The 12415-nt window shown below is 33.0% G+C and overlaps 2 protein-coding genes across 2 annotated transcripts; both read right to left on the bottom strand.

Annotated features, from left to right (window-relative positions):
* Positions 1 to 809: 809 nt before the first annotated feature.
* On the bottom strand, positions 810 to 1789 carry LOC149485291 (uncharacterized). Its single transcript, XM_089699616.1, has 3 exons — positions 1440 to 1789; positions 1231 to 1320; positions 810 to 1068 (listed from the first exon to the last, which is right to left on the bottom strand). Exons 1-3 carry the CDS (start codon positions 1526 to 1528, stop codon positions 810 to 812), a joined length of 438 nt encoding a protein of 145 aa, XP_089555742.1. The 5' UTR covers positions 1529 to 1789.
* A 471-nt stretch (positions 1790 to 2260) lies between these two features.
* LOC149485292 (uncharacterized) lies at positions 2261 to 10187 on the bottom strand. The gene is made up of 8 exons (XM_089700040.1): positions 10096 to 10187; positions 9590 to 9740; positions 4959 to 5081; positions 4702 to 4750; positions 4305 to 4611; positions 3862 to 4042; positions 2850 to 3755; positions 2261 to 2522 (listed from the first exon to the last, which is right to left on the bottom strand). The coding sequence occupies exons 2-8, from the start codon at positions 9721 to 9723 to the stop codon at positions 2318 to 2320; spliced, it is 1905 nt and encodes a 634-aa protein (XP_089556166.1). The 5' UTR covers positions 9724 to 9740; positions 10096 to 10187; the 3' UTR covers positions 2261 to 2317.
* Between the last annotated feature and the right edge of the window lie 2228 nt (positions 10188 to 12415).

The following is a 12415-nucleotide window of genomic DNA, read 5'->3' on the forward strand; positions in this document are numbered from 1 at the left end:
TGTTTTGACAAGGCATAGAGTATATTTCATTATCTATCAATATATATATACTTGCAAATGTGCTATTGATAAAGGAATCTGAGATAATCGACTTTAAAAAAATATTGGACCGCCAAAAACCCCATTTGCGGCGGCACCGGGAGCCGGTTCCGCACATAACCCGATTTTTGCAAAATGGCGTCCCGCACTTGAGTGGATATTCCCATGAAAAAGGCGGCAAATTCAAAAATCTTTTAGGTGTCAACACTGATATAGCACGCTGAAAACTTATTGATACTTGAATTTTTGATAAAATAACATATTATTTGAAATAAATAAAAAAAGCATTTCAATGTAAGTATTTATTTGTCACAATCAGAACTAAAATCAGAATCAAGAAATTCAATGCCTTCGAAAAATCAATGTCAGTATAAGAAATCAGTAAAAGGGTTGTGGACTTGACTCGCTTGACAGACTCTATTTTTAGATTTTAATACTTATTACGATTAGGTACATAAATTGCTAAGATAAATTGAAACAAAATTTAATTTTCTATTTTTATAATGTTTTTCTTGCTTTCACTCAGTGTTCTTTTTGAAGTCAAACTTCTTTATCGGGGTTGGAAAAAAATTTAGTGTAACATTTTTTCGTTACGCGTGACATTTTTCCGTTACGCGCCATCTTTTTCTTATCCCTACCACGCGTGATTCGTCTTATATTAGAGCACACAAGCTCAGTATATATACATATCATATTATAATAAAATCAGATAAGCGTAGTAAATAAATAAAGCAAAACTGCAGCTCAACTCGAGACATTTATTGTAAAATTTACATTTTTGTTTGATCCACTTCCCGTTGGTAAAATTCGTTTAGTATCTCTTGATTCATTATAGAATCATCACAATATCTCAATTTCTTTGCCATATTTTTTTTGAGTTCATTTACATCAGTTGCTAGCATATTTTTGAATGTAGTTGTGGATATCATGTTCGCAAAGAATTTTCGGTTGGTAGTGAATTTATCAGCTACTCCAACGGTTGTCTTGGACGGGGTGTTTACATAAATATTTATATTATCCACGAAATACCTGTAAAATTAAATAATTCTTACCTCACTATAATTTTAAGAAAATTAAGTGGGTAAGTAAGTATCTAGATATGAGGCCTTTTACAGTTTAGCTAATCACCAAGAGAAGCTTCATCATTTAAGGATTTAATTGCGTTCTATTTGTAGGTAGGTACCTGCTTACCGTTGGTTCGGCATACTTGTCGAGTAACATTTGACAAACATATCAATTAATTCAGTTATTACTGATTCCGCAATTTCGAATCCTTCTCTCCTGCAATTATTTCATACATTAATAATAATTAATCAATTGAGCCATGTAACTAGATCGATCACTTTCCTATTACAACCAAAAATTATAATAATATCAATACGTTTCATGTATTTACATACTTTCTTTCTTCATTGTTATCGCAAAGTACTAGTTTCATTTGAATATACATTAAAATAAGCGTTATTACAAGTGAGTGAATTGTTAACATTTTACGAGCCACCTGAAACGTGGTAAAATACTGTATATATAAACTATTGTAAATTTCCCACAAGTCGTAAAGCGCCAGCCGATCAAAGAATAAAATATTTTCAAAATAATAGATGCATTTAGTTAGTTAGTTACAGAAATAAATAAAAAAAGACGTGTGGCACTCGCCTCCGCGGTAAAGCTATTTCATAGCATGCCTTCAAGCCACACCTCCGTGTCCGTCGGAGTGGGGAGCGTGAGGTTTTTTCGTTACGGAATTTCTCGATTCAGTCCCCGCGCTCAAGGCTCGCGATAGAAGCTTAGATGCAATAGCTTAAAAAAAATAACTGACATTGACCCAATATTTTTAATTAAACTATATTTTGAGCGTTAATTTATGTGGCTTGATTTTTTTTATTCTAGATAGGGAAGTGCTTGACCGCAATCTCGCCTGATGGAAAGATGTGGTCTAAGGTGGTACGCGCTTCCCTAGAAGGTACCGGTTCACTCTTCGCTTGATTTTTTAAATAGATATTTAATTGTTTTAAAGGTATCTAAATATCTTTTATATATAAAAATGAATCGCAAAATGTGTTGGTAAGCGCATAACTCGAGAACGGCTGAACCGATTTCGATAATTCTTTTTTTATTATATTCCTTGAAGTACGAGGATGGTTCTTATGTAGAGAAAATGTAATTATGTACCACGGGCGAAGCCGGGGCGGACCGCTAGTCTAAAAATAAAAACGAAACATATTTTATAACAAATTTATTAGTTTCTTATAATATTATATAAAAATCACACTCGGCGTTAAGCTTCGTTATATTCCGGTATATCAAACACCAACAGCTTCGCAACATTTGGAACCTGGTCAGCTACGGATCTCTTATTGCGTTTCACACACCGTGGTCGACCTTTTACGCTTGTATCTTTGTAATATCCCATATTACAAATACAAAAGTTTGGAGCTGAGCAAATACCATTGGGACAGCCGCCAGGGCAGTGTGCAATACACCTGAAAATATTATTTTGAATGAATAGTTATAATTTGTTTTTGAATATGCTTTTAGTAAAGTATTTTTCAGCATAAAAGTTTAACGATGATTTAAAATCTAATAATGGAAAGAAGGTTTCTCCGGGTGGGTCACAGCTGAGGACTGATAATGTCCTTGCCTAATACTAAAATAATAATAATAAAAATACCTATGAAATGCACCTGTCTCTTGCCTGATTGGCTAATGGTAAGGTACTTACTTCATACTCTTGACTTGTAACAGACTTTATCGAATAATTTTTGAGCATTATATGAATTATATTCAATATTATTAAAAATTATAATTACCTCGTCTCATTTTCATCAGTATTATCCAAAACGTAACCTCGGTTACATTGGCATCTGTTTCCTTCAATACAAAATCCATTAATGCAGGGTTGTGAACATTGAGGTTGGAATTCTTGGTTATATTGCTGAATATCAGGATATAACTGGCTCTGGTACCCTGTCTGACCTTGCGAACCTGAAGAGCCTTGCTGACCGTATGAACTCTGACTAGTGGAATTGACTTGTTGTCCCACTGTGTATATTTGACTTCCGGTGTAACCTTGACCTCCAGATATTTCTTGGTTACCTGGGTAACCTTGTCCACCAGGATACTTTTGATTATCAGGATTACCATTGTTTCCTGGATATCTTTGGTTTCCAGGATATCCGTGGCTTCCTGGATATTCTTGGTTTCCAGATAATCCATGACTTTCCGGATATGTATGCCGACCAGAATATCCTTGGCTTCCTGTATTTACTTGATTATCAGTACTTCCTGAACTTACTTGGGTACCAGGATAATCATGGCCACTAGGATTAATTTGATTACCAGGAAGACCTTGGCTTCCTGGAATATTCTGGTTACCAGGGTATCTTTGACCTCCGGGATAACCTTGATTTCCAGGATATCCTTGATTCCCGGGATACTGATATCCGGGATATCTTTGATTAGGATATCCAGGGTAACCTTCGTTTCCTGGTTGTACTTGTCCGGGCTGGCCAGGATAGTAATTAGGTCCTGGCTGCCTCGGATTTACACTTCCTGTGTTATTTATTGGTCTTCCCTGGTTACCGGGACCAACCTGATTTCCAGGATACAACGGAATATACGGCTGTTGAGAAGGAGGCGATATTACGGTAGTCGTTTTAATTTCAGGAAATTCACATCTGCCCGGGGCAACACATTTTCCATTCGGCGCACAGTTACTAAAAAGAGAATTGGAGAATTATTAATAGCGGCTTATATAGTGATTAAAATGGTAGGTAGGTATTAAAAGTTTATGGAAATCATAACAAATCATGTGAAACTTACTCAGTACATTGTGGAACACATAGTCCTTGTTGATCTTTTCTGAAACCTTGTGAGCACCTGCATTCATTGGGAGCGACACAGTCTCCATTTACGCATTTATCACATACTGGTTTGCAGTTGCCATCTGGACTGGACTGATATCCTTTATTGCATTCACAGGTATTGGGCGCAGTGCAGTTCCCTTAAATTATTAAATATTAGTTACTTCTGTACTTGTGATAAATAAATAAATTACGCTTAATAAAATAATAATGTGCTGTATGTCTTTAAATGGAAATGTTTAAAGTGATAAAGGTAAGTGATAATGTTTAAAGTGATATAGGTTAGAGTGAGTATCGTATGATCTTATAATTTGCAATTTGTGATTTTCAATATTAATGTATAATATCAATATAAAATGTAGCAGTTGCTTTACAAGTCAACAAATTATATAGTATTCGTACCGATTCCACCGCAGTTTTCTCTACAGTTCGGCAGGCAATATTTACTATCCGAATCTAATTTGAAACCTTCTTTACAGAGACATTCTCCTCCACTGCAATGTCCGTTTTGACATCCGATAGGGCAAGTTGGGATACAGAAACCAGCCAAATTTTTCACATGGTCGGGGAAGCAGGTACATGTGTCTGGCCCAGTGCAAAGGGCATTAACACATTCCTGAGTGCACACTGGGTCACAAATTCTGAAGTTGTGAATGTTCCTTATATATCCTTTGCAGCAGGACCGAACCCGACTTAGGTCGGGGCGGGACTGAAATTGGAATGTGAATATTTTTATAAGATAGTTAAGTAAGCGAAAGCTTTTTAATGGGAACTGAACAGATATACAACATTAACTTACACCATTACCACGAGGAACATGTGCTTGGGTATGAACTAAATTTGCGGTCCTGAAAATAATAATTAAATTATTGTAGGAATAAAGTTTATTTATAATGCATGACACTATGAGCTGTTGATGCTAATGAAACTTATTCAAATCTCTTAGTATATTATTCTTATCGTTTTATTCGTCTGTGTGTTTTATACAGATATTATAATGTATGACCTAAAAGCCTATTGCAAGTTGAATAGGATTAATCATAAATAATAACTTACGGTACTTCTATGTAACACACTCCAATTTCATAATCCCTTTGATATGATGTATTGTATCCTTGTTGAGTGTTATTTTGACTGCCATAATAACTTCCGTAACCTTGTGTTCCATTTCCGTAAAAGCTATAAAACATTAATTACGATTATTACCGTAGGTATACCTACATTACATGAGATTGTTACCCTCATATTTAAGTTATTACCTTCCCTTACATATTTACTTTACTTACTTGCCTACCTTGCCTACAAGACTTAATTGAAATATTTCTATTAATTAAAATAACTATAACGCAAATTTATAAAACATGTCTAGGTATTATATTGTAGATGGATAATTATTGATGGTATAAGGAAACTGAACATATTATTAGATACGCTACGGTTTATAAATTGTCCGTATTTAAGCAAAAAGGAACCACCCAGCAAAAACGCACTTCTGAGATATCAAAGGATTTACAAAAACATTTGCAGCTCTGTTAGATGAAGTAAAATTAAAATTTATTTTATTTAAATTCATTGATAAATTACTTATTTAAGTATGTGCATATAAATTTGCTCTGAATATTCTTAAACTTTCTAGATAATTAAGAAAATGTGCATGTGGTTCCTTTTAACATTTATCAATTGATAGGTTTTCTCTTATACAAAAAGGAACCACATCCCAGGGATTTAATGATATAAATGAAACTATGTATTTATAATATCGTAATTAAAGCTTTAATTAATAAAATATATAAAATAATACTTATATAGGACGTTTATTCGACGTTATCATCAAATTGGATTTCGAAATCCACCGTGTCTAGTCCATCTATGTGGTCTTCTATTGCATCATCACTAATGAGACCGTTATAAAAACTGTGCATCTTGTGGAATGAGATGTAATATGGACTGAATATCGCTAGAAGGTGAAGAAAGCTTCTCGAGAGGCAGCGACGTATAAGGTTCTTCGTTATCTTCTGTAATAAAAAGAAAAAAGCTTTAAATCAAAATAATAAAGCCGCGTGGCTTTTATACGTCGGTATATGGCGACAGCAAAATATTATTAGTTCTTATAAAGCCGTGTCCCTACTAGACGACTAAGTATGTTGTATGTACATGCGCTATGTAAAAAAAACTGGATAAGTGCGAGTCGGACTCGCGCGCAACGAAGAGTTCCGTACCATTATCTATAAAAACGCCAAAAAAAATCACGGCTTATTGTATGGGAGCTTCTTAAATATTTATGAAGCTATTGCATAGCTTCTATCGCGGTCCTTGAGCGCGGGGACCGAATCGAGAAATTCCGTTACGAAAAAACCTCACGCTCTCCACTCCGACGGTCTCGGAGGTGTGGCTTGAAGGCATGCTTTGCAATAGCTTTACCGCGGCAGTCCCCGAGTGCCACACGTCTTTTTTTATTCTGTTTTTTAGTATTTGTTGTTACAGCGGCATCAGAAATACATCATATGAAATTTCGACTATCTAACTGTCACGGTTCATGAGACAGAGAGATAGACAGACGTACAGCGGAGTCTTAGTAATAGGGTCTCGTTTTACCCTTTGGGTACGGAACCCTAAAAATCATACGCAACAGTCAACCCTAGCAAAAAATTAAATAAACTTGTTAAAATTTTGAATTTCGCAGGCTAGGGCCTTGTTCCGGTCAAAACAGTAGCCGCGCGAGTTTTAAAATCAAACAAATAATTATATGCGCTTAATGATGTGGCTGAATGTACTGTACTGAATCTGAATCTAAACGTATTTTACCAAAATAGTAGGTAGGTACCTAGATCATCGTCAGTTATTTTTAAAACAGGGTTTATACTTTAGTAGTTTCATCTCACAATGACAGATGAATCGTAACAAAATGACTCTTAATTCGACTCGCCGCGCCTTCGTGAACAACGACATTGTCGTTAAAATACGTAAATCCACAGAGGATTCCTCTTGTACTTACTTAATGAACTATCTTCTTAAAATCACACCTCAATCAGGAATGAATCAAAAATGGATAAAGCGTACCTGCATCTCAGATTCAATAAGTACTTAAATGCATTAAATAAAACTACTTACCCGTTGTATCTTCATTATTATCTTCGGTGTTCGTCTCCAATGCTTTTCTTACCAATTCCTTGCTTATTTATTTATTACTAAACATTTTCACATTTAATTTTAAAGGTAATTAACAAAAACAATAGAACTTACTTCGCGGAGGAAAAAAACACCGTCACGAATTCGAACTACTTCGCTGAATGTCACCTATATTGACAGATGTTCGACGTTTTACTTAAAAAATTGGAGTTTTGCACTTAAGTAATGAAATACGTTGTTTAAAGATGAGAAGCATTGTAACAAGTCAAGGCATTTGGTTCCATATAGCGATGATGGGTTTCAGAATGTTTTACAATATTTATTTATGCATAACAGAACCGAATGCTTGTGGTTTTATTTTGCAATAAAAAATTACAATTAAATTATGTATTTATTTTACGCATAACCATACCACAGAAACCTGGTTCCATTTTGTGTATTAAAAATTATTGTTATTAATAGAAATATGTGTAATGTATAATGGTACCAAGTAGGTGTGGATCTGTTTTGTATAAAATGACATGATAGTAATATCGTTTATTTGTTTGAACAAAGCAGTCCCGTGGTGCTGTGGTTCGGTTTTGCTTAATATGGTATTATTCGTTGTTGCTGGTGGTTCCTTTCTGCTTTTAGTATACCTTGTTTCCAACGTAAAAATCATGTGGTTCTTGTTTGTATAAGAATTTAGACCACTTTTGAATGAGTATTCTTCAATAAAAGTAAAAAACGAAATTTGTCGAGTGGTTCCATTTTGCATAAATACGGACAATTGTTAACAACATTAGGGTAAAAGTGGGATAGATGCCCCACTTTTTGAAATAGCCTCATAATTTTAAAAACATGAATCTTATACGAACACTTTGTATGAATATAGCTAGGTTAATTATCTGTTTTGAATTACTATATATATTTTTTATCTTATCATTTATAGATAATGTGTAATAAATATTTTTGTAGAACACCTTTTTTGAGGATAGATGCCTACCTAGTTGGATAGTTGCCCCACATAGAAATCTAAATAACAAGACACTAGAAGTCGTAAGCGTGCGTGACCTTGTCGCCACTCAGGTGATTTGCACATCACCAGTGCATTCGTCACTGTTCAGTTGCTCTGGAGACGTATGAGTGTATACATGGTGTGTTTCAGCAATTCCCATTGCGGAAATTCTTCCACAAGTTGTGGAAGAATTTCCACTTATAAAGGAATAATATTTCATCGGAAAATATTTTTTTTAGAAATAATGCCGTTTTTCCTTAAAATTATAGAATATTTACAAGTATTACGAGTGTTACCATAGTAATCGAAATAACAATGAATGACACAGTCGACCATTCTTATTATCACGTTTGTTCGTATTGGAGCAAAAAGTCTCATATACTTAGGGATGTTATTCTAAAATAAACCGTAAATTCGTGCGTTAGGATACATATTCAAATGCTTAATTTAATAGATAAGTTAGTTTTCACTAAAATCAAGCTGTCCAATAAAAGGCATAGTTTACTTGTGTGTACTGTTTAGCTTTCGGTTTGAATGTGTTGATTTTGGCGACAGTGGTTTTCATACGAATTATGACATTATAGCCCTTCTATGTGTCTTGTTATTTAGATTTCTATGTTGCCCCACCATGAAAATACTAAGGAGGATAGATGCCTGCAGAGTGGGATAGATGCCTTACATACTCTATAAACGCGAAATCTAATAAAATTTATATGATAAACCAGCAAATGTCATGTTCACATAGTTGTTCTGTTGTCCAAGAATATACTTGCGCTCGCCCTCCTTCATTTCGTTTGTATTTTCGTGGTGTGGTTCTCCTACAATCAGTATAAGGGCAGATCATTAATAAGTAAGTAAACATAACAAAAAAAGCAAATTAAACGAGTAAAATCGGTTAACATAGAGAAAACCTCTGACGCAATCAGGTAAAAATATAAACAGTACCTGTGATTATCGATAATAACATGTACATATGTATTGAGGGATAGATGCCCTTAGAGGCCCCTAAGGGCATCTATCCCTCGAAAAAAAAGGGGCAACTATACTCTTTGATAAGGATAGCTGCCCCAGTATTTTTTTTTATTAAATAAAAACAAAAGAGCCACTATTTTTACTTAGATTTGTACTTAATGAACCAGTGTATAGACATAATAAGAAATATAGTGAAAAAAAGTTATGCAAAGGCAAATATCAACCTTTTTAAATTTTAACGTGTTCGTGAAGTTCGCCGCCGATATTATAACACGCACTAGCGAAACACGTCTTCACCAAACAACAGCTCATGCGTACACGAGGTTCGGGGTGATATGAGCTCCTATTTAAATCATTAATTCGTAGTCAGGACTCTGGGAAGTGAGGTTTTTTGAAAATGGGGCATCTATCCTAGTGCGGCATCTATCCCACTTTTACCCTAAAAAAAACAATGTCTAAATTTGCTCTAGCTTTTGCTACATCATAAAATACCCTATAATAATTATTATTACATAAGGTGTGCTCTAAAAGCGAATGAATTTGATAAGGTATCAATCAGAGAAGATAAGAAACGAAAGCAGTTACTTACTTAGGTAATTTTGCACCCGGATTATACTGTCGATAGCCACTATGACCTTTTACAGATTTCACGTTCATATACTGAGCGTCATTGTTTGCAGTCACACAAATTAATGTGGATACTAGTAATATAAACAAACGCATGACCAAATCGATCTATGCTAAAATATGTAAAGGTATTATTAGTTAGATATAGAAGAGAAAAATAAAAAAATAAAATCAATATATTTCTTGAAGGTAGAGTTTAGTATTGTAGAGCTTTTAATTAAGTTCTATTAATTTATTATTAATTAAAATTAAAAGTTTACATTATACATAGTAAGGTAATAAATAATACCTATTGTTATAGTGACCAAGGAAATAAAAATATTCAAGCTCACTTAAACCTTAACTTTTAGTTTATTAGATAATAATTAATTAGATTTAATTAGTCTTTCATGTTGCATAATACATAATATGGGGATTTAATAGAGTTATTAAAAATATAAATATTGTCTAAATTATTAATTTACATACCATTGACTATTTATAAAGATTGTCTCAACTGTGAACTACTCTGTTAAACTAATACAAAAACACTGAGTGTATTTATATGAATAATAATGCCATGGATGATTAACGTTTTAATATTTCTTTACAAAAGGTTCCGTACATATTAATTTCGCAATTATTCTAAAGAAGCAAAACATAATGAAATGTTTGATACATCTATTTGTGTTTGATTTCGGTTTTCGTTCTAAAAAAATAACCAACAATAATAAAAAGAGAAAAATAAATCCACTTCCTGAACAAACTTGACCACTTCTGAAATTAGATCTTTCTCGATGGTTTTATAATTTATTATTTGTATAAAAAAAACTTACAACTTCAATTTAATACTATTATATTATTTTATATGAATATTAAATTGAACCCTAGATGATGTTGTCATCAGTAGCGATGAGATAATGTTGTTTTGCATTTTGTGAATCAATTCCCGGTACCAACAGTGTCATTTAAATTCTACGTTAAATATAAAAAAGAAACATGTTTTATTGGGGTAATAATTCGCTTATTTATCCTTAAGAAGATTCATTAGATGAAACTTTGATACATGGAACAATTAATATGTTATATTATAATTAATAATATATTCCATTGTATAATTCCATTTTACAATCAACAATGGAAAAAAACATGATACATACATAATCATATTAGTATGCAAATATTGGCTGTAGTCTCAAATCTCTAAAGTAATAATAATCTGATGCTAAAATAAACGGATTTTATTTTTGAGTCTTATGAAAACGCTAAAGGACATGAATTTCTTAATTTTAAATTTATATTCATTGCATATTTATTGTGAAGATAATGTGCCACAGTGATCGAGGTAAGTTCATGTTACAAATCCTCCACTGATGATCGACGTTAGATCAAAAAAATACTAAGGTCTATTATGTGCTAGGGTTTATACATTTTTATAAAGCTATGCAGAGACCATTTAACATAACTAGTGCATATAGTAGACTAGAGTTACTACTCTCTACGCTCTACTATACTTAGTAGAGTATTAATTCACATAGCAACAACTCTGAACAGCGGCCCTGCATCATGCAGTGCAGCTGAATGAATGCAAGCGATAACAGTACGGTAATTTACAGTTAAATGTACATTATTTGTTTATCTTCCACGAATTACGATTTCTTGATCGCAATTTCAAAGATGTTGAACAAATTAATTACATACAATAACACATTATTATTTCATGATACATCATCACCATGTATACAAAAGTTATATATTTTGGTGCGAATTATATTCAATGTTCATGTACTGTAGGTATTTACTTTATTATGTTCAAATTTGGGTGTAAAGATATAAAGGGCTAAGGCTATCTGTATAAAGTGGCAAATCCAATTTGAATCATATGCATATTATAGTCACGTAAACATAGTTAATTCGCAGCTAGATATCGTAAATGCATATTTATTTTGTCAAAGGAAACACGAGATATGAAATGCCCACGCTTGACCTCGGCTCTGTTATCTATCCGATGTTAAATGTTTCTACGAATTTTGCAAACTAAATAAACAGGGATCCATGTAAATTTATCGTTATAGGTACTGAGAAACTATTTGTATCATACGTGATACGTTGAACGTTCGTTTGGGTCTTTACATAAATAGTATTTTTAATTGATGTCTAGATAGGTATTGGGTTATAAATCATAAAAAACATTATCATGTCCAGATTATAAAATCTATATCCGACGACATGTAGTACCATCTGTGACCAAGTAGACATCTGTGACCAAGTTAAGAATCATGGTCACAGTATTCAGTTTTAAAGATTACTATTATTATTTTTGTTTGGATGTAATAACAATGAATCTTGATTCGTTATAATTATTATTTACGCAAAGCTAACGCTACTAGTACAACAGTTATCACTGTTATCAGTTAAAATATATTCCCTTAAAATAATTACAAGATAGAAATTCTTTAAAAACTACGAGGAATAGGAACAAGCTGATTTTTATTTATAGGCGTCAAAAAATGTAAACTTTCTTTGCCGCTAATAAATTGTTAGGCTCAAGAAGTCTTTTGTTAATAAATAAACATTTGTGAGAGATGCATTTTTTAATCTGAATTTATATGAAGCTTATTTGTACTACACATCTTTAAATGTTGGAATTTCTCAAATTTGTTTGCATTCAATCTATGCTCAAATACGACCACGATTTTCAAATAACTTCGTAGTTAATACTAAAATGTACCTACAAACAAAGACGACTAAAGAATAACTATTCTTATGTCATAACATATTTGGCATAGGTATGAAGAAAAATAAACTA

This window comes from Colias philodice, chromosome 10, assembly GCF_061535455.1.
Source record: "Colias philodice isolate Cphi_HAF_F1 chromosome 10, ilColPhil1 Martin Lab GWU primary, whole genome shotgun sequence".
NCBI classification, from domain to species: domain Eukaryota; kingdom Metazoa; phylum Arthropoda; class Insecta; order Lepidoptera; family Pieridae; genus Colias; species Colias philodice.